This window comes from Dermochelys coriacea, chromosome 4 (genome assembly GCF_009764565.3).
Source record: "Dermochelys coriacea isolate rDerCor1 chromosome 4, rDerCor1.pri.v4, whole genome shotgun sequence".
Classification (NCBI taxonomy): Eukaryota; Metazoa; Chordata; order Testudines; family Dermochelyidae; genus Dermochelys; species Dermochelys coriacea.
Window position 1 is genome coordinate 6,240,238 of NC_050071.1, and position 23,344 is coordinate 6,263,581.

General features: G+C 44.1%; 1 protein-coding gene across 1 annotated transcript in view; it reads left to right on the forward strand.

Moving 5' to 3' along the window:
• The window catches only part of ADGRL3 (adhesion G protein-coupled receptor L3), a 682,597-nt gene that overhangs the window by 583,025 nt on the left and 76,228 nt on the right, over positions 1-23,344 (forward strand). The window contains 7 exon segments of the mRNA XM_038399396.2: positions 2,997-3,095; positions 3,097-3,148; positions 3,151-3,206; positions 8,370-8,590; positions 19,788-19,854; positions 21,314-21,336; positions 21,338-21,403. Of these exon segments, the coding sequence (XP_038255324.1) occupies positions 2,997-3,095; positions 3,097-3,148; positions 3,151-3,206; positions 8,370-8,590; positions 19,788-19,854; positions 21,314-21,336; positions 21,338-21,403 (584 nt within the window).

A 23,344-nucleotide genomic window follows, 5' to 3' on the forward strand; every position in this document is an offset into this window, starting at 1 on the left:
TTAGTCTGTATTTGCAAAAAAGAAAAGGAGTACTTGTGGCACCTTAGAGACTAACAAGTTTATTTGAGCATAAGCTTTCGTGAGCTACAGCTCAACTTCATCGGATGCATCCGATGTAGCTCACGAAAGCTTATGCTCAAATAAATTTGTTAGTCTCTAAGTGCCACAAGTACTCCTTCTCTTTTTTATCAAATCAAGTTCTGACCTTTCCTGGAGCCTGCACAGACAGAACCTTCCACTCCTGCCACAAGGGCAAAATCTACCCACCTCCTGCTCTCAGTCTTCTACCATCAACTGCCCCACCAGTTCCATTAACCGAAATACAGCATTAAACGCACAAGAATCATAAAAATATTAACACAACATCCCAACACCCTTCTCCATTCCATGTTTGGCAATATACATTCATTCCAACAGTTACAATTATCCCAGGATTCTCATCCTAACTTAAGAGGATGTCAATATTTATGGTGCTATACAGTGGCACAGAAATACCAACTCCAGTCAGTAGGAGCGGTGAAAACTAGATCCCTTGGTCTGAACCCAGGGCATGCAACCCTAGGTGTTTGCTGGGTGGGATGGTGCTTCTGCCCTATCACCTACAGCAGATCTGACTGCGCTAGCGCTTGGGCACTGGAAAGTGAGAGTGATGATCAATAGAAAGGAAGCTGGACCAATTTGGTGTCAGGGTGCTGTGGTGCCCAACCTCCTGTTGGCTTGCACTGAGCTGGGGACGGGCAGGTACAAGGGGCCATGCCTTGTGCACTGGAGATCATCAGCACAGTTCCTTACTAATCCTCCCAGAGGTGCTAGCTGCCTTAGAGAAGAATTGTCTCTTTCTCCTGCTCCAAACTACCCAACCCTTTCTCAGCTCAGTCCCGTGTGGTCCAAAACCAGTGAAGGATAAGAGATCTCTTCTTTCCCCACCCTATCATCTCAGCAGGGGTGTCTCTTCCCCCACCCCTATATCAGCCTCATACATGCCCCTGGTGCAGAATCCCTCTGACCTCTCCTCTTCTCCTCTCCTGCATGGTCCTGGGGAGCTGTCGGAACCTTTTTTCACCACCTCCTCCCTATAGAGCAGCAGTGGGGAGTGTGCCCGAGGATCTGATTGGACAGCCTTTCATGCCCACTTTGCACTCAGAGGTGTAAATAACTCGGCAGGCAGCTGAGCAGTGGAGAAGCAAGATCTGTGGTTTTCATTTATTCCACACATACTTGGTGTGTGCATGGAGCCAAGCGTGTAAAAGGAACAGACTGGGTTCTTGCTCATTCCCCCTGAAGCTGAGGTGCTCTGCTATCAGACGAAGAACAACTCCGGAAAGCTCCCCAAGTACAAGGCTGACTTTTTGTCTGGAGTGTTACTGCGTTTGTGCTGTTAGCCTTGGGCGATCGATCCACGCTTTCCGAAGTTCACCTGATTGTCTCTCCCCTTTATCTGGCTGTGCCAGCTATGTAGTTCCTGTGTCTGTGTCTCGCAGCTCGCTGAAGCTGTGCCGAGCACTGCCTTCTAATCAGGCCAGCTGGCCTGCTTTGCAGCGGGGCTGTTACGGGAGATGCTATCCACCGCTTCCAAGCAGCTTCGTGCAAAGCAGAGCAATGCAAGGATCGGGATTTATATTAACGTTTTTGCACCAAGTTAAGAGGAAAGTTAATGAGTATGGAATTACACAGAGATAAAACAATGCACCTCCATCAGGAAAAGAATATGTCCCTTTCTTCCTTTCTACCTTGTGTGGTCAGTGGCGATGAAATAGACATTTTTGTTGCTGTTGCGATAGGCATATGTTAAATCTGTGCCCTTGTGGTACATCTGCAATCATAGAGTCTCTTAAACCTTCCAAATTCCCAAGAAAAATGGCAGGAGTGCTGTGGGAATAAACCGCCTGTAATTTCTGTCTAGTCACAGAGTTGACTCTTTATAAACAGCCTCTAGAGGGAAGAAAAAAACTCACTCACCATCTTTCATTCTCATTTGATACCTATCAATCGTGCCGATAAAGCCAAAGTGCTGAAAGGATTTGAGTTGTTTTTGATGGGTTGCTGACATAGCAGGAGTCTATATCAATAAGTGCCTGACACTGGATGTAGCTTTATCACTGGCACGGAGGCAACAAAAAGCGTAAATGAATCAGCGTTCCCCTCCATCTGTCATAGACTTTTCCCCATAGCAAAACACCCTGTCTTTCTCTTCCAAGATGAGAGCGCCAAGCGTCCGTGCCCTGGTTTGGGAAGCAAATGCATGGACAAACAGAAGAATAGGTCCAGTGGCATTTTATTGGTGGATCCCAGCATCCTGCTTTCCACCGTAAGAGCTCATGGCCTACCCCTAAACCAGTCTTTGCTGTTACTGTTCTTCGGGCATATGGTAGCCTGAAAGTGAATGTCCCTGCAGTAGTGACCATGTGGACATTATTTCTGGGTAAGCAGAAACTAGATCACATCGCAAGGGGGAACACACAATTTCTGTCACATTAAAATCCTGGTTAAATGTGGATTTAAAAACAATGTGATCAGTAAAAGGACTCTGTTATCCAGGATATTGTTCCGAATTCATTTTGGGATTTCCAATTCCAGGGTTGATAAATCAATACTTTTTTCCTTCCCCTTGTGAAAAAAAGAAAGGAAAATAATCCCTGTTTTTGCCACATGCTGAGCATGAACATACATTATTTAATTGTCCCTGCAATCCAATCTTGGGATTTGAGTTTGTTCAGTACCTGTCCCACTGCCTTACTGCTGTATTCACAAACAACCCAAGCAAAGAGAAAGGGAGAGAACAGAACGCGGCTTTCAGGTTGTGGCCACATTAATGCAGAATTCCATTCTGGGTAGTTTTAGTCCTAATACCCTTCATTAGCTATCGGTCCCTTGTGCCAGTTCTTGGGAAGTGGATACAGGAGTCTATCAAAGGGTCTCAGACAACCTGGCTTTTTTCAGTATTGATTAGCTGACGTGCAGCGTGTGACTGATTCTTTTTCTGTTGTGTCCTCCAGCACAGCGACACGGTACATGACCTGCTCCTGGATGTTATCACATGGGTTGGCATTCTGCTGTCACTCGTCTGCCTCCTGATCTGCATCTTCACCTTTTGCTTTTTTCCGCGGACTCCAGAGTGACAGGAACACAATTCACAAGAACTTGTGCATCAGCTCTTTGTGGCCGAGCTCCTCTTCCTCATCGGGAATCATCGAACAGATCAGCCAGTAAGATACTTGGCGTAGAAATATGGAAGCATCTCCTCCCACCTTCCAGTGGAGGTAGCTGGGCCTGATCCTGGATTGAGATGAATGTGGGTATACCCTACACTCATGCTCATCTCATTGCAGGATTGGGGCCCTGCTTGGTAGCCAAGGGTGAAATCCTAGTCCATTATGCCCAGTGGCCAAATCCCCATTGACATCAATGGGGCCAGGATTTCACCCTGGATGTCTGTTTAAAACTTATATACCAAAGGTATGTGTTGTTTCATGTTTCCCCAACAACAGCATAGTAATTCTCAAGAAGATGCTTTCTATTATAAGCCCTCTTTTCTGATCCAAAGTTTATTGAAGTCAATAGGAAATTTTCCGTTTACTCCTATAGGCTTCCGATCAAGCCCATATGATTTCCTGAACAAATTATCCTTGGGGGGCTGAAATTCCTACTGTTTGTTCTTCGCTTCAATGTTTCTGAGTAGTGAGTTAAACTCCATCTGGCTGGTTTTGAGAGAACCTCAACTTGAGCAAAAAAAAAAAAAATCCAAAGGAAAAAAAGGCCTTTTTCACAGAGCTAGTCTCCACAAGACTATTTCAGGTGCTCTGTTTGTGCTCACATAATCAAAATGGCTCTTTTTAGAGAAAAAGCCTTCAAACTTGGCAAAGACTAAGGATTATCACCTTTGACGTCTGTGAAGCAATTTGGTTTACAAATCTCAGGGTTCTAAGCTTTGAAATGAACAAATTCTGCACGTTCAATCTGCCATATTCCACTGACTCTATAAATGCCTGTAACACACTAGATAGCAGGGGAAACGTACACCGTATACGAGCAGTCACCTGTGTGCAGTTCTGCAGACAGACAGAGACAGACAGAATATAACTGCAGTGATTACACATTCACCATTTGGCATTTTCATCCCCACGGTCCCCCTCGGGATGGCACCTTCATCGGGATGGCTGAGCCTACGTGACCATGATAATCCAACAGCTGTTCCTGGGGCTCAATCCTGCTGATTGCTGGGCAGCCAGTGATGTGTTCATTGCCCTCCGCTACCATTGAAGTCGGTGGGTGTGGAGGGTGCTCAGCACCCACCAGGATGGCTCAGCACCTTGCATGGTGATTGAGTTCAAAGAGCAATTACTGGAACCTCAGCTCCCTTTCTGAATGTGCCATTGTTCAGAGAAATGCACAGAGGGACAGATCCTGTCCTCCTTCCATAGGCAGCTGCAGCCTGATATGTAGCAGAAATGATGCATTCCTGCTGAAGCCAAACCCAGGAAAAGCCATCCAGGGGATGCTCTAGCTCTGTGGTGCTCTGCATTGCAGTGGCTCTGTGCCGTGGGTTGCTGGCAGAAAGGGAAGGGGCGTGGGGCCATGGGTTGATGGCAGGAAGGGGTCAGGGCCATGGGTTGGTGGCAGAAAGCGGTCAGGGCCATGGGTTGATGGCAGGAAGGGCAGGGGATGGAGCTGTGGCTTGGTGGCAGGAAGGGGTCAGGGCCGTGGGTTGGTGGCAGGAAGGGGTCGGGTTGGTTGCCGGCAGAAAGGGCACGGGGATGGAGCTGTGGGTTGGTGGCAGGAAGGGGTCAGGGTTGTGGGTTGGTGGCAAGAAGGGCAGAGGGGTGGGGCTGTGGGTTGGTGTCAGGAAGGGGTCAGAGCCATTGGTTGGTGGCAGGAAGGGTAGAGGGGTGGGGCTGTGGGTTGGTGGCAGGAAGGGGTCAGGGCTGTGGGTTGCCGGCAGAAAGGGCAGGGGGGTGGAGCTGTGGGTTGGTGGCAGGAGGGGTCAAGGCCATTGGTTGGTGGCAGGAAGGGCAGGGGTAGGGGTGGGGCTGTGGGTTGGTGGCAGGAAGGGGTCAGGGCCATGACTTGGTGGCAGGAAGGGCAGGGGGTGGAGCTGTGGGTTGGTGGCAGGAAGGGCAGAGGTGGAGCTGTGGGTTGGTGGCAGGAAAGGGTCAGGGCCGTGGCTTGGGGAGGAAGGGGTCAGGGCCGTTGGTTGCCGGCAGAAAGGGCAGGGGGCAGTGCTGTGGGTTCCCAACAGCCCATGAAATTTTACTCCAGTCCGCGCAAGGCCCAGGGAAGTGACCTTTGTGCCGGGTACTCCACAGGGGTTGGACTTGGGATTCACACCCACACACCGAGGGCAGGCAGCAAAGCTGGAGCATGGTGTATCTGTGGCCATTAGGGACTGTATCAATAGTTGCTGCCCTTACGCATCTGCTAAGTGGAGAATTTGAATCACTTACCAAACCACCACCTAGCACTTACATAGCATTTTTCATCAGCAGATCTAAGAGCACTTTACAGATGAGGGTCAGTATCATTCTCCCCATTTTACACATGAGGAAACTGAGGCCCAGGAAAGAATCTTGCCTAAGGTCACCCAGCAGGGCAGTGGCAGAGCAGTTAATAGAACCTAGCTTTCCTGAGCCCCAGTCCTGTGCTCTATCCACTAGGCTATGCTGCTTGTGAAGCCATTCACTTTAAGCCACTGGAACATCAAAAGAAAACATTTCTAGATTGACTTAAATTGTCCAAGCAGCACGTTTACATGTGTATTTTTTGACACTACTGCAGAGGGGAAAAGTAACTGGCATGGACTGGCCTAACCCTGATTTAGGAGATTCCTAATGGACAGGAAACGTTGTGAGTTTTGGCTCCCGGAAATTCATCCTGACGGGTTCTGTCCAGTTTTGGGGGGAGGGAGAAAGGAAAGGGAAGGTTGGGACATCTTGTGCTCCCCTGGTGGAAGAGGTGGGACACTCAGCCCCAAAACCAGTGAATGGCCTGAGATATGCTCCAATCTGGGGAAACCTGTGGAGGCCAGAGCTATCTGTATGACAGCCTAATGCATAACCACTTCTTCCTGTCCCCTCCTGCCTAGAGTGGGGATCTGGGGCAGGGACAAGAAACCATTCCCTGCTTGCCAGCACCAATACCAAGCAGTCCCTGGTGGCTGTTCCCTCCCTCCTTCAATGCGCGCGGTGGCTAGGGAGCCCACATAAAGCGATGCTGACTCAGTCGGTACGGTCCGCTGTGAGGAATCCCTGGTGGGGTTGAAGGGGCCCATGTCATGGAGAGCAGCCCAACCTCACCCCTCCCACCTGGAACATCCAGCCCCCAGAGTGCATCTGGGGCAAGGGGCTTGTCCATGATCAGGGAAAGGATGGGAACAATACCATGGAGGCAGATCTCCGCACACCAGATCTGCCTCCCTTTGATCCCTTCCACTCGTGGAGAAGCAGGAGATGGTTAAGCCTGATGGCAGCTGAACCAAAAGCCCTAACGGCTTCAGTCACCTGCCGTGTTTCCCAAAGCTCGGCTGCTGGTGTGGCTAGGGCGAGAGGCAGGTTTTTCTTTCACTCCTCCAAAACCATCCATTAGAGTATAAAAGGGGAGGTGCTGACCTTCCTCTCTTGATCAATGGCAAGATGAACTTTGATCTAGATAGGAGCAAGACTGTGCCCTGACACTAGGCTTTTCCAAGGTGCCTAAGGGAGTTAGGTGTCCAACTCCTATTGACCTTTAACATGGTTTGGGTGCCTTATTCCCTTAGGTTATTGGGAAAGCCGCAGCACAAGTCATGTTTCAGAGTAGCAGTCGTGTTAGTCTGTATTCACAAAAAGAAAAGGAGTACTTGTGGCACCTTAGAGACTAACAATGTGACAGTGCCCTACTTGGATAATAATTTCAGTAATTCCATCTCCATGTAAAAATAGACAAATGGCATGTTCTTTGTGTTTTTAAACTCCATTTACAAATGGTATGCTCATTTGCCAAAGCATCCCCACCCCTTGGTGAGTGTCTCTAGAAATATGCTTTGTCGGGGTTCCAGTCTTCATTTTCCCCAAACAGCCACTACATATACTCCATATTCAAAGCCACGCGATCCTTCTCTAATGTAGGGGCACTCCTTCAGTCCTGGCTAGTGTATTCTCATTATTACTGACATCTTTTTCACTGGGAACCTGTTGCAGCAGGAAGTTTTCACTTTTTCACAATTTTTTTCAGTGATATGCCAGTGTGCTCACTCTCTTTGTAGGAGCATGGACTACCTCTAGCACATGGCCAGGTACAATACAATAGACATCCTGGGCTCGAGCCCCATGGCGCTGGGGAGAAGCTGAAGACTGCAGAGATCACTGAGGTTATGTTGTCCATCCCTTTGTCAGTGCAGGCTTGTTCCCAGAATTGTATCTGTTCAGGGCCAGTTTGAGCTCAGTTGATGGGTGTGAAATAAGGCTTTGCACTGGAATTCTGTCTTTTCACATTCCTCTTCCCTGCCCTTTTTTTTTTAATTCTCTTATCTCAGCCCTTCACACAAACTGCTGAGCAGTGGAGCCCGCAGCATATGCCCGCCCCTGCTGACAGCACCCAAGAGCATTCACATGGCACGTCAACATCATGAAACTTGCTCATGCAACAATAGACAACAGAGGCGTCAGACATAAAAACATGGTCTTTATGATTCCTCAACACAAGCCCTTGATGTATTGAGGCACTTCGCCATCAAACCCAAACATGTGCATATATGTGTGTGTGTCTATGTGTAAATAATATATGTGTCTATATATAATAATACATGTGTAAGGCATATATTACACAAATCTACATTAAATAGAAAATTATACACATGCACACGTATATAAATATATACATACATATACATACTATGTATATATATAGACATATATAACTTATAAATAATATACAACAGAAATATATTATATTTTTAAGAAAAATATTTAAAGTGATCTGAGTTTTTGTTCTCATATAATGTCTGTTTATTAAGCCAAGGCGTTACAATATTTCTTTGCATTATTCCTGTATTATATTGATAGTAAGAAACAGGAAACAATTGCTTCAATTATTTGAATCTGAAGATGTTCCCTACTAAGAATCCAGTTTGATATTGTGGGAGTGTAGGAGCTGGATACCAGGGTTTCAGCCAATGATATGCTTAGGATAATGTGCATAGAATATAAGTTTCTTTGGGTAAATTACAGGCACGTATATATATATCACATACGGAGAGAGAGAGAGTGAGTCTAGGATTAATATCGTGTGTAATAACCAAGGATATGAATGGTTTCGTTACAATAATTATAATAATTTTGTTTGGGAGCAAACCTTTGTTTTCTTTTCTTTTCTTTTTTTTTTTTGAACTCTTCCAGATCGCCTGTGCTGTGTTTGCTGCCCTCCTGCACTTCTTTTTCCTGGCGGCATTCACCTGGATGTTCCTGGAGGGGGTGCAGCTGTACATCATGCTGGTGGAGGTGTTTGAGAGTGAACACTCACGAAGGAAGTACTTCTATCTGGTTGGCTATGGAATGCCCGCGCTCATCGTGGCTGTCTCAGCGGCGGTCGACTACAGGAGCTATGGCACAGATAAAGTGTGAGTTGAACTCTGCCACACTTGGACCAGTGGAAGAAAAGCAATGGGAGTTTGTGGAACTTTTCTGGGGAAGGACCTGCCCAGTTCCTGTGGCTCTTATGAGAACCAGGCTGGGAAACCTTCCTAGTGTTTGTCCCTCTGATGTATTCACAGAGAGCAGTCCCATCTCCCCTCAGCCTTCATTTGGTTAGGCTAAACAAGCCAAGCTTCTTAAGTCTCCTCTCATAAGGCAGGTTCTCCATTCTTTTGCTCATCGTAGTAGCCCTTCTCCCACATCTGGACCCTGCACAGTCATTGAAACCCTCTGTTCACCAATATGCTGGGCATTAGTCTGAAGGCACTATGCAGCTATGACCCATAGCCGGACTTGGCCCCATAACTGTTAAAGGGCTCCTTGTCTCATGGACCACTGCCAACCACACAGCGTCACTCAGCGACATAGAGGGCAGCTGTCCCCCTTGGCAGAGATTCACAGGGATATTTTTGTTGAGGAGGGTTGGAGCTCCATTGGAGCTGCACTGCTAATGACTCTATAGCCTTGGGCTGCCTCTGGCCACTCTCCAAAGAGAAGGAGGTTCTGCAGCTCAGAGAGTCCAACCACAGAGTGCAGCCTCCAGCCGCTGCTTCCAGTGCTTGGGAAAGTGAGATTCAACAGCTCAGCCAGCTCCTCTGCCCCAAGCCTCTCCTTCCCTAGCCTCCCTTGTGTCTGGAGAGTGGGGAGTTTTCACACAGTCAGGAGGAAGAGGGCAGAATGCCACAGAGGCAGCCTCCCCCCGACCCTTTCTGGGGCACCGGCTCCCCTCCACATTTAGATGAGAAAAAGAACATGGCGCCCAAATCTCAGACCTGTGTTTTAGGGATAAATGACCAGTTTTTCCACCTCTTTGGAAAATTTAAGTTTAAATGAATGTGTCATGCTGGATATATTGATGAAGCCTCATTATCATGGGGTAGCTGGTCCCCATGAGTAGATCAGGACCACTGTCCCTATGTCACAGCAGGTGGACCCAACTGAGTCAATTAAAGGGAGCAGGGCTATCCCTGGCCTCTAAAGACCTGTTAGAGGCAGGAAGGGGGGGAGTGACTGGGACAGACTGTGCGGAGGGAGCGAAACCACAGGGGAGTGGAGGGTCCCTGGAGCAGGGGACCTGGTGCTCAGAGAGGAAGCCTGGCGCTGGTGTTCCAGAAAGATAAGGGAGCTGGCGGGGACTGGGAAGCTGCAAAAAGTAGGGACACCAGAGATCCCTGGGAAGGGGAGCCATGAAGCCCTAGGACACAGGGTGAGCTGAGGGACTGTTTTGTTTGTTTTTATTTGGATGGTAAACCTGCTTAAAGGAGACTGGGCATGACAGGCTATCCTTGGAAGCTGGGAAGAAACCCTGTCATGTCACACTCTCTTATTATCTTCGTGTCTATTAGGCTAGCACCTGGGGTCTCAGCTGTACCCAGGTCCCATTGTGCTAGTGCTGTACAAATATTAGTAAGAGACGTCCCTGCCCCAAGAGCTTACAGTCTACATAGTCAAGACAGACAAATGGTGGGGGAAGAAAGGATTGTTATCCTCATTTTTCAGATGAGGAATGGCAGAGAGAGACAAAGCGACTTGCTCAAGGGCACCAGTCTCCTGAGTCTTGGTCCAGTACCCCAGTCACAAGTCTGTCCCTCTTCTCTAAGAAAAGAGTGTTTTTCATTTAAATGATGAACCACTGCATTTCTAAAAACTGTGTTCTATACAATTACCAGGGCCGTCAAGCAAAATAGGCAGTGACCAGAGAGTGTATTAGACTCTTTGCAAGTTGGAATAGCTACATCATTTATAATTATGAACATTTTAAAATGTTTCATCAGTGCTGAAACTGGTATCAAAGCACTATTTAGATTATCATGCAACACGGTCTAATGGCAAACAAAAGGAAATTTCAGCCTTTGATTTTCTCTGCTGGCTCCCTTACAATGACAGTAGCAATGCATTTTTATTATTGCAATTTCTTTTGTGAGGCCTATATTTTCCCATTCTTTTTAGCAACGATACGGGCACAAAGAGAAGGCAGACAAAATAGCGAGCCAGTGGGGCCCCAGAGCTCTCCATGACAGTGGCTCAGGGCACAGCCGCAGTGACAGCTAGTTCTGCGTTAGTTCCATTTGCAAAATTTCCACCCAATATAATAGCAGCATAGATGCTTCTAGTTCTTTGCTGGAGTGACTCTGTAATCTAGCGGAGCTGCTTATGTTCCGTTACAATATCGGGAGATGGATTTAGATTGCAGCTGAACATTTGCTTTGTGTGCCATCGGTAGGTGTGAGTTCAGTTTTGAGAAAATATTCTTCTTGAACATTCAGAAATCTTTTCAAACATACTAGTTCTAACAGAAGGGCTTGTGAAAGTCTTACCGGCCTTTATAGAAGGTTTACATTTTAGGGAACTTTGAGTGGCGCGCACAGTATCAGGTAGGGGAGTACATTTTCAAGAATTTGTATGTAGATGCCAAGCTCCCTATCAACCTAATCAAACGAGCTTCACCATAGACCTGCCTTCAGGTCTGAAGAATAGAAGAGACAATAAGTGTCACAAAATGTGCAGAGCACGTATGGCGGGCAGTTCCCAAAGGGTCGTCACTTGGAGGGAATCGAAAGGAAACGTTAGCAGAACACTGCAAGACCCTCTTCAGTGAGAATTATTTGCCCACCAAAATTTAACTTTCTACCCACTTAGATTATCACAAGGACTTTGTTAATAATGGAAATCATTAATAATAATGTTCCAGAAAGCCATAATTCCTTTCCTCTGGTACTCTGAGAATGACTGACCCATTTTCCTCCAACTTTAAACAAAATAAAAAGTCACCTCTGTATAGAGACCGCAGTTGGAAAATTTCAGAGCTGTGAGCTGCAAAAAACATGGATTAGAATGGAAACGGTCAGGGGAGAATTTTAAAGCAACATATTTAAAGCAACGACACGGGTACAGGCCAGTTATAGCTGTTATTGTTACTACACCACACTTCAGTAACAAACATAAAAACTGAGGGGCTAGGAAACTTGTAACAAGTAGGGGCAGATTTTAATCTGTTACATTGTTAGAAATGTAAAATAATTGTATTGGCTTCAGCAGTTTTACTTCAGGTTTACATTGGTGTATACAACTGAGAATTTAGCTTGTAAAATCTGGTAAAATTCACTCCAAACTCATGTCACCCATCCAAGATCACAACTAGATTGTCTTCTGTCTCTGCTTGAATCCTTAAAGGTGGAAAAATTGGCTGTTGATTTCCACCTTCAATTTTAGTACGTGCTTATTACCTTGATGGTTCTTGAAATATCAGAGCTTAAAAATGTAACATTTTAGTACTCTATGTGGAAAATTTGAGAGATTTCTCAAGTGTATTAGTTATTATTTTGATTTCTCCCCCGTACATGCACTAATAGTGTCTGGCTTTGAGATGATGTGAAAAATAGCAACAGTCACACTAATGAAACACCCTTTTATGAAGACTGGTTGAAAATTTTGTGTCCAAATTGCTTTTCATTAGAAAATTGGGTGTTTGACAAAATGAATGTTTTCACAAAAACAGACTGCTCAGAAAAATTCAGTTTTTCATGAACAAATTGAATGCCCCAAACCTGAAATATTTTGATTTGGATCTGCTGCTGCAGTGCCTCATGGGACTTGTAGTTCAGTTGACTTCTTTCCCCTCCCCCTTCTCCTTTATGGACTAGGTTCATCATCCTGACTACATCTCCCCTTCATCATGAGATGATATCATAGTGGATTGTGGGAGGTATAGTCTGACAAAAGAGTTCGGACTATAGTGAAGAATGGGAGCATGAGTCACCCAAACGACAACAACTATAATACACCATGGTGGCATTTCAATATTGAAATATTTCAGTTTGGGACCAAAATTTTGATATTCAAATTTTCTCTGAAAAATAGAAATTTGTCCACAGGAAAAACATTTTCCAACCACCTTTACCTACAGTAATTTCTCTGTATCAGCTGAGGCATATACAGAAAGTTTTATTGACCCTCAGCTGGGATGAACTACATAATTTCTCCACCTGTGAGTAATACAGCCATTGTATATTCAAGCCAGAAAAACCTCCTTTCCTTGCTATACCATAATTTTGTCTCGTTATTTAATATACACACACATAAAATGTTATGCAGACACTTATAAAGCATAAAGTATTTGTTTATAATTTGTAATTTCAGAGTGGTCAATTTTATCACATTCTAACAGTGGAGAATAAAAATACTAGATGTTTTGTATAACTAACATGCTCCATCTGGTTGATGGATGATGATATATTTTACTGTATAATGTTATTAGAAGGGTAGAACTGATTAGAATTTGTGGTAAACTATATGCCAGGCATACATAATTTAATTGTGAGAAGTTGCTTGGTTATTTGTGAGACAATCTGCAGAATATATTTCTTACATCCCCCTATTTTGTATTTGTTTTAAACAGAGTTTATAGAGTTTCTAACATTATTTATAAAATATCTTTTTCTGTCTAGCATTTGGTCACAATAATCATATGTCTCCAAATGATCAATTTAGATGCCTAATGTAGAATTTTGGGGTTTCTTTGTTTGTTAATCTGCTAGTATAACACATCCCCAGATTATACTGTCGGAAATGGTCATTTGCTCCTGTGTTATTCCCTTATTCATCATGTGTTGTTTATGGCTTTCCATAGATTCCCATGCTCTGGTATTCATATTGACATCCTGCAGTAGCTGTTCAATAGTGGTACTATTTTAAGCTTAATTACATCAGGGGCTGGCATTGACTTTTTAGGAGTAGTTCACACCAGCCAGATTATGAGACGCGGGGCTAATTACTTTGGTTTATGATCTGCAACTAGGCAGCTGCATGTTGATTACCTTAAAAGATTTCCCCATTTGAGCTGAACGGGGCTATCCATGACAGCTAGCTGAGCAGGATTTAGCCTTGTTTTACCCATCATCCCTAATACATGATATTTAACAGTGCACCTAGATTAACAAAAAAAATGTGTGCATCTCTCCCCTGGTTCTGTGTTGTCTCATATGTAAAGGTGAAATGGATAGAACCCCATTGCAGACAGTGGGTGTGTCTACACTGCAGCAGGGAATGAGCTTCCCAGCATGGGTAGCCAGACTCACCCTACCAGGATTTGAGCTAGTGTGCTAAAAAAAAAGCAGTGTGAAAATTGTGACTCCGGTGGGACTCAGGCTAGCCACCCAAGCTCAAGGTGATAGGGTTGCAACATCTACACGGTTTTTTTAGCGTTCAAGCTAACAGGCATGTTAGGTCATGAACAGTTAGTGCAGTCTAGGTCTCCTTCTTGGCAGTGTGAGAAAATTGAAACTCTTACGGATAATTGAAAGCAAATGTCATGAACAACAAACAAATCACCACCTGGGACTAGTCTCTAGTTTAGCTGCAAAATAAGATCGAGTTTGACGGTGCTGTATCATTTGTTTTGGCCTCTCTGATGGCCAAATCCTTCCTTCTAGTTCCAGACTAAGTGTCAAGCTGTGTGCTGGGCGATCTGCGAAAGGAAGAGGGAATGTTTAAAATGTTTTTTAAAAAATGTTGACAATATTTTTCCCTATAATGTAGTGTGAGCAAAACCTGAGGGTATGCAGTGTGGCAGAAAGGTTTGATTGGCTCCCATTTTAGATGATGGCCCCCATCCAGCAAAATATTAATGCGTGTGCTTAACTTCGAGCATGTGAGTTGTCTTGTTGAATTCAGTGGAATTACTTACATGCTTAAAGTTAGGGAGATACTTGAATGTTTTGCTGGATCAGGGCCTTAACTGGCTCTCTTTTGGGACGACCTGCATAACTCACTTAAGTAATGTGGCTAGCCAAACCCTAAACAAACTGTCCTATCACCATAACCCCCATGTATTCTATACTGATGCCCATTAAAGAGCTCACGGAAGAGGAATGAGGCATTGGACATCTTAGTATCTTTTATTCACATATTTGTAGGTAAACTCATCCTGTGGTGAACCAAATCCTTTCTGCATCATGCCAGGACTCTATTTGCCTTTTGTTTTGTTTTTAGGATGCGATAAAGCCTGGATATCAGTTGACAATGATAAATCTATCATAAAGTCACAGCCGCTAACTTCAGTGTCCAGCTACCTATATTTTATGCATTATCATATTGTTGAAAAATAACTGCTAACTAAAGGGCGTGCCTTTGATAGGGCAGTGTGCTTATTTTATGTTCAGTTTTTTATACCTCCTGCTCCTTGCTTGTTCAGGCCCGTGGGAGCAATGTGGACACTGAAATGTAGTAAAAAGAGAATGCATATTCCACCCTTCAAAGGCATGTATTATACATACATTTCCAATTACTGTTACCACACACCGTGATGGAGGCTCTATAGCTACATGAAGCAAACTCCCATGAAGAGTATGCACACTTAGATCTGTTAAAATGTAGTTTATAGTCCAATGGCAGCTAATGATTGTTTATTGGTTCCATTTAATGCACACTAGGGATACTTAATGTTTGATTTCTCTTCATGCAAAAACAGAGCAAACCCTTTGTAGCCTTTATTACTTGCAAAAAAGTGTTGGTTGAAGATAGCTAACTTGTCACTGTGCAAGGGAGGAAATTAAAAATGAAGAAAAGCAATGCCACACTGCCTTGATAGCACAGCACTGAATGTGTCTGTTCATCTCTTTGGAGAAGAAGGGAATGGTTTTGTTGTTTGTAAAATGTATGGTGCATGCAGCATCCGTGGAATGTCAGATCATATGATATGCATTGTGCTAAAAGCAGAAGCATCTTATTTGTTTAATGGCTGTTGGAATGTAAACTTGCAATATTACCAAGTCAGTGTTCAGATTGCAGCTGTGTACCAGGGTCAGAAATAGTTCTGCAGCCTGAGATTAGCAATTTTTGGAGCTGAGTTGCCTGATTGCTTCCTTGTTTCAAGGAGTTCATTTATTCAGCTCATTGTGTTTGTGCTTTTGTTTTAAGGAAAGAAAAGCTCAGTGTGGTACTTGTCTGATTAGCGATTTACATCTCTGTGAACGAATTGGCAGGATGCCCAAGTTTTGATGTTTTGTTCTTAATTTGCATTTTTAATGAGGTCTGACTAAATGGGTTCAAAGTTACATCATTATAAACTGACCACAAAAAGATTGACTTTTTACCCCCTTATGGATTAGACATATTACTGCAGAGATCCATCTGAGTCATTCAAGAGAGCGGTACTAGGTTTCTAAGAAAGATCCCTTTCCATTAGAACAACTGCAAAATTGCAACACAACCTTTAAGGTTTGCATGCAAAAAGACCTTTGCTAATCTTGACAGTCCGTGCTCCAGTCTTGTGTGTGTGAAGTGTAAGCGTGTCAGAGTGGGCGCTATCTCCTACTCTGTGTTTGTATATGTCTAGCACAATGGGGCCATTGTTTGGCTAGGTGTTATCATAATGCAAATAATAAAACATAATACACTTGGATCTTGGCCATTCCACAGCCACAGAATTTGCCACAGAATCCACCCCATGACCAAGATTTGTGCTCTGGAATCTATGGGCCAGATTTTCCAAAGAGCTTAACACTTCCCGCTGCACACTTCTCCTTTTGCAGCATTGTATTTTTCCCTGTAATGTAAGACAGAGTGGAAAGGTAAACAGGTGTAGCCTTCTAGCAGAGAAGGAGAATGCATGGTGCATCAACGTGCTTTTCTGGATCCTGCAGAATTCAATTGAAGGCTCTGTTTTCATTTCCTGATGGTAGTGCTGATAACTAGAGCTCAGCGAATATAGCAAAACACCATGCTCAAACATTCCTACGGCTTCTAAACAGCTGTGGGAATCAGCCATCTTCGTGCCCCTCACTGTTCACAATCCATTATTAGTCACAATCCATTGAAGTCCATGGAGCTGTGCTAATTTACACCAGTGGAGAATCTGGTTCTGGGACTGCATCACAGATAAGCAGGCAGGATGCATGGTTTGCAGGGCTGCCAGTGGATGGGAAAGGCACAATGCTGGCCTTGAGGAACAGTGTATGGGTCAGAGACCTATGATGAGAGAGTCTGTGGCCAAAAACTGCACCAGCAGCTGTGGCCATATGGTTATCAAGCTAAAAAAGGGAGTTTTGCAACCCTGCTCGCCAAGAGCTAGTAAAACTCTAAGTACTCAAGGAGGAACAATTTGCTTTGAAGTTGTAACTGTACCATGCTCCCTCAATCTGCTTAGCAGGATTTGCAGACAGTGAGATGTAGTCATTTTGCCTGCTGGCAGATGCTTTCCCTGTTAAATGTATGATACAGTTTGAAATACTTGGAGAATTTTTATTTTAAAATCACAAAAATGCCCTATCCTTAACTGACAATATTGTTATAAGGTACAGCATCAGTGATGGGTTTGGCAGATCCCATGTTCCTGAGTGAATTTAGAGTTGCAGTGTTATTCTACACTTCCCCAAATAATTACCTGTCAACCAAAAAATTATCAAGTAAAATGAACAAAAGGCCAGATCTTTGGCTGGCTTAACTCCTTCGACTTCAGTGGGGCTATATGTTGTAGCCTGACTGGATGGAACAGTCCAAGATCCAAAAACTCATTAAGGTCTTCATCAGCACCCAGGACTTTCTGTATAGGTTTGCTATTGCTCCCTCTCCCGCGGCCCACCCCAGTGAAACATGCTTTGAAAGGAAGGATGCTCTTGAGGTTAAGATACCAGACAAGGATTCATGAGTTCAGTTCCTGCCTCTGCCAACACACCTGCTCTGAGACCTTGTGCAAATCATTTTGTGTCTCTTTGCCTCAGTTCCTCATCAATAAAATATGGGTAATATATTTCCTTTGTCTGTCTAGTCAATTTCGACTGTAAAGTCTTCAGAGCTGGGTCTGACTGTGTGTTTATACAGCATCTAGCATGGGGGGGCCTGATCTCAGCTAGAGCCTCTGGAAGCTACTGCAATACAAGTAAAAATATATTTTAAAACAGAAAGAGTTGGAAATCACTCATTGTGCTTAGCTACTGCCAGACACACCTAAAGCAGTTTTAATCTCCACCAAGGCGGCAAAAATCCAGTACTCCTGTCTTGACATTAAGAAATCCTTTTCAGCATGTCTCTCACATTAGGATGTTGATGCATGGCTTCAGTTCCAATTCAAGAGTTAGATCCTAAGTAGCAACTATTTTTTAATCTCTCCGCACTCCAGTTTCTGTTTTGGGTCCGTGCAAATATCATTATGTTGGTGTATAATCGGTTTAGATTTTTATAGCTATTGAGACCCTAAGGCTACGTCTGCACGACACGCTGCTGGTGGCAGTATGTAGGGTGTATGTAGCTACGTGCCGCAGTGACAAGCGGCCTGCGTCCATGTTGCGTTGTGTAGCTACACCTGCCAATGAAAGGCTGTGGGGGGAGAAGCCTGGAAAGAGGCTTCAGCATCTGACTGCTGCCGGAGCCTTTCCCTGCTTCCAGAGTCTTTCCCTGCAGCAGGGAGCTGGTGGAGTCTTTCCCCACTGCCGGACTCTTTCCCTGTGAAGAGTCTTCTCCAGCAGATGGGAAAGGCTCCACAGAGCAGAAGCATCAGGACACTGCACTGCCAAAAATAGTAGTGTGGAAAGGGAGGCACTGCTTGGGTGAGTAAAGAGCCATATAAAGTATGTACTCTGGGACATAACCTCCCTCTTCAGGTGTGTCTTGACTCACCTAAGCCGTGCCTCGCAGTCTCCGCTGCTATTTGTACCCCACATGCTGCCGAAAGAAGCCAGCAGCATAGATGAGCTCTAGGTTGGTAAAGTTGGGAACAAAAGCCTTGTTTCTACAATTTTGCAATTTGACGATTTAATTTTTGATTTTGCAAATCCTGAAATTCTTCAGTGTACAAAGAGATGGTTGTTTTCACCGTAGTATTTCAATTCCAGGCTTTGACCCCTTCTCTGGATTTTCTAGCACAGACCCCTGTGCTCATCAGCTTAATCTGCGGAAGGGAGGTTTTGGCTAAATAAAAGAAAAAAACTTTCTAACTATAGAAACTAATGAAGTATAGGAAGAGGTTGCCAAGCAAAGTTGTGGAACAGGAGTTTAAGAGCAGGTTAGACAGACACCTGTGAGATATGGTCTAGGTTTACTTTGCCCTGCCTCAGTGCAAGATGATGGACAAAATGACTTCCTGAGGTTCCTTGCAACCCTACGTTTCTTGGATTCCTTGTAGAGTTCAGTTGAGTTGACTAGGACCCAATCCAGACTCAAGGATCAGAACTGCTGTCTTACGCTATATACTCTCAGGATAAATTGATATGCACAATTGTAGTCACTTTATTTAATTAGGAAATCCACGTAATTTCAAGGGTAAAAGTATTTTTTTTACAATTTAGTAGTTTTTCCCTTATAAACACATCTTTAATGAGTAACATGACAAACGTGACAAGACATTATTATTTTAAACATCATATGTAGCTTCCTCAGAATTTATATTCATCTGTCTTGTGACTAGTCACTTCCATTTTATCTTCTTGTCATCTTGAATGAACTAGGAATGGAAATATAATTTCCCAGGAGCCTTAAAAATTGGGGAAGTATTAAGTGCAGCTGAAATTAAGTGATTAATAATTTAGTTTTAGGTCATGAATCAGCTTTATGTGATACTGAAGATCATTTGCAACCTTAGAAACACTGGGGGCAACAAGGCACTCGGGAGGTTCAGGGTGGTAAAACCTCTAAAGTGAGCCTGCTGAATCTAATTAATCTAGTCTTCAGTTCTCCGGTACCAAAATTTATTTCCTTTTTGCACCAAATTTGCTCAGATCTTCTTGACAGAAAAATGTCAGCTCGCTTGACAATTGACTGGCAGGTTATGTTGCCTCATAACTGGAGAGAAGATAAGAGATTTAATGGCTGCTCATAGTTCCTCCTGACCCCCCCCCCCCATTCTTTTTTTAATATAAGGTTTTCTATGACAGATGCAAAAGGCCTTCGCAACTAGGCCCTCTGCCTTTTTTCCCCCTGCTTCCTCCAGAAGTAATTATCTTCCTCCATCAATAGCACTGTCAGAAATTGGGCACATAATTCAGCATTTAAATGAACAAGCAATGTAATATTTCCTGTCTCCCAGTGGAATGTTTTGCAGCTCACATTCTTCTCTGTCACTCGCTCAATCTTGATGTATGTCCTGCTCTCAGTCCTTGAATGCCTTCTTTCCCCTGTGTTTCATTACAGATGTTGGCTCAGACTTGACACCTACTTCATTTGGAGCTTTATAGGACCAGCGACCTTGATAATTATGGTAAGAACTCCTAATTAACTACTACGTCTCCCAGGTCAAGAAATAAAACTTTCACTCTATATCTTGAATTTACATAGATTAATTTGGGAAAAGCATGTTCTTATCTGACCCCACCTAACACAAGCAATTAGACACTCATTATAAGAGACTTCTTGCATTCTGAAATACTTGATCAAAACCTGCTGGGGAAAGGAAAGTATGTTTCAGTACGAGCTTGTGCAGTGGACACTTGCTCAGAATAGTCTCTTGCAAAGCTTGTTTGATGTTATCAGACGTTTAGAACGCTGGTCTCTATTTGACACCACTGTACGCTCATCCCTTTGAATTCCAGAGTGAAGCAGTACATCGTTTATGCACAAAGGAAAATCTGAAATAGGAGCAAAGTCAAAAATGGAAAAGATTTTTTTCTCTCTCTTTAGAAGTTAAAACAAAATAAGTGTAATTTCACAGTTAACACACTTTGTCACCATATCAGATAACATAGCAACAAGGTAAAGAACCAAGCTTTAGAGACAGCTGGAGTTTGCCCATACTGAAATCATTACAATATGGCTTATGTAAATCATGCTTTGTTTTAAATATAAAGTAGTTCAGCCAACACAGTGAGGAATGAGCATGCTCATTTCAATGCAGATGTTGTAGTTGGTTCTCATTTCAATCGTCCAGGTTGAGGCCTAGTGCCACTTGCTAAATCTGTAGTGACTATCATATGTCACACACAAAAACAGCCCCGTTGTGTGCAAATCAGGGGGCAGTGTCGTTAGAAGGACGTAGTGGCTTGCGTATTTTATACGTTTCTGGACAGAACCATTAATCTATATTTTTATTAAATACATTTATAAAAGGCCTCTCCCTCTGTGATTGCCACCTCTCGTCTGGGTCTTTGGTAACTCATTTCCAATCACTGGGAGCCTCTCTAGCGTAGAGCTAGTGAATCACAATCTATCTTTTACAGCATAGACCAAGCTCTTTTTCCCAGTCATTATATTGCAGTGTGTCTTTTTAACAATCACTTGCCCACGCATCTCCCAAGTTACACTGTATTTGAAAATTTATACTCACCCCTATCCAGGGTGAAGGCAGGCCTTGTGTTCCTTCCCACGGGAGCAGGTGAACAACAAACCTGGAATGATTTGTCATCAGTATGCACCACAAAGCCACAGAAGAGCAGTTACAGCAAAGATTTTTAATTTTCGTAACATCACTTGAAACACTGCTGTTGGTGTAAGGGCTGGCTTCATCCAGCATCTATTGTATTGCTGTTCTCTCATTCGGCAAGCTGCCTTGCCTTTATAGAATACTAGGCAATCATCTATGATTTAGTCTCTATAAAATTGTAGTGAGAACTAATTTCCCAGAGCAACTCATCTGTTACAAAGAAAACTCACTCCCCCCCACACTTCTGCCATGTAACACAACCTTTTCCTTTCTTTCTTTCTTTCTTTCTTTCTCATTCCAGCTTAATGTAATCTTCCTGGGGATTGCTCTATAAAATGTTCCATCATACTGCCATCCTGAAACCTGAATCTGGCTGTCTCGACAATATTAAGTGGCTTCCCCCTCCTTCCCCCCCCCACACGTTCTCTCTCCCTCTCTTTTGCTGTTTACAGCTCTCTTACTCTTTGAACAGAGTATACTGTAACAAACCCTCTTGACAAAAATGACAAGAAGGGGTGAGGCATTGTCTTTATCTCATGTCATCCTGTTTTTGACTGCAGAAGTGGTTTATTATGAGCAAGAACGGGTGGAGGAGGATGAAGGCCTGTCTTTAAAGGGCCCTGATATTAGAGTGTGTTTAAGACGAGTGGTGGCAGTTTTCATTCAGTTTTGCATAGCACAGTTATGTGTGCCCGCACTGAAAATACAATGGCCTGGTTCTTTAAAGTAAGATGGAACTGCAGCCAATGTAAGATGGAATTACAATTTGGCAATTATTATTTCAGTACTGTGCAGAAAAGGAGTGGAAGTGTGGATTGCTATTACTTCTCTCTGCTTTGAGTGCCACAGCCTACTTCTGATATGTTTCTCTGCAGTAGATTTATTGGCTCAAATTCCGCCCTCAGTCCAAACCTAAAGTAACCCATATGGCTTTAGTGGAGCGCCACTGGAGTTCCTAAGATCAAAATTGTGTGCTCTCTGCACAGCATGTATATTGTCCTTTACTTTGGTGAGCTTCCAAGGCACGGCATCATATTGTCTAGCTATTGATTTAATAGAATATTAATGCCTGGCAGTGCCTGCCTGTGACAATGCCTATGGCTTTAATTGCATGCTTTACAAATGCAAGTGAGATTTCAGGTGGCCGTGTGTGATAGGATATGGAGTCAACCAATTAATAAGACCATCTAATGAACTTTGTGGGAAGGAAATGGTCGGCATCAGCACTTCATTGTGTAGAGAGCAAGGCAGAACAATATCTGACTCCGCTAAAGAGCTCTCTCATCCCCTCTTTGACAGGTGGGAGGAGTGAGAGGACGGGAAGGGAACTCATTACACAATGACTGAATAGCATGTTTCTCCAAGAGGTTATTGTTGTTGCGGCTATATCTGCTCTCACAGATGGTGCTTTCCTTTAAACTAGGCCAGGCCTCGCCGGAAAATTCTCAAGCTGGACAGGGGTTTGAAGTGCAACAGCAGTATCCCCAGCCCAGCTTTCCGATTCCAAAGACCAGTTGTTTGTAGCAAGGGCGGGCACGGCGAAGGGCAGCACTCAGAGCTGCTGGAAATTGCAGAAGGGGAGTGAAAGCTTTGCAGAGTGCCCCTTGTCCTTTCCCACAAAGCTCCAGTGACCCCTGAGTGTGACCCCTGAGATGTGGGGGTTCCCGGTAATTCTGCAGAGGCGGTGCAACAGAGCAGCGACTCTAAGCATTAACATGCAATCCGCAGAGGAGGGGAACGGACCAAGCACCATGGACCATGAGGCATCTCTGCTAGGGAGTGGGGTGGGGGAGCCTAGGTTGACATGTGAAGAGGAGGGCATTCTGCAAGGATGCTCTGAGCCCCATGGGGTTGAGTCTAAGGGCTTGTCTGAGCTACATATGCTTTACCAGCATAGCTATACTGGTATAAGGAGATCAGCTGTACCGGGAAAAGGATTTTGTTTCTGGTATAACTGCGCCTACACTAGGGCTTTTGCTCGCATAACTATGGCGGCTAGTGGTGCGATTTTTTTCACACTGCTAGCTGACATAGCTATGTCGGCAAAACTTTGTAGCATAGACTAAGCCTAAGATTCCCTGTGTTTTGTCTGGCTCTGTGCAGTTAATACGCCCACATGCCCTGCCCTTTTTGCCCCTCCACTAACTCCCTTCCCCAAGGGAATAATAGGTTGGGTCTTGTATCCCTTCAACCTCACACTGTATTTTTTCTTGTAGTTTTTTCCTTTCAGTTTTTTCCCATGATGCCCCATCTCTCTTGTACATCACCTATCCATACTGAACTTTCATTCAGGGTCAGCAGTACATGTCTCTCTGCTGGGTTTATTTCATTT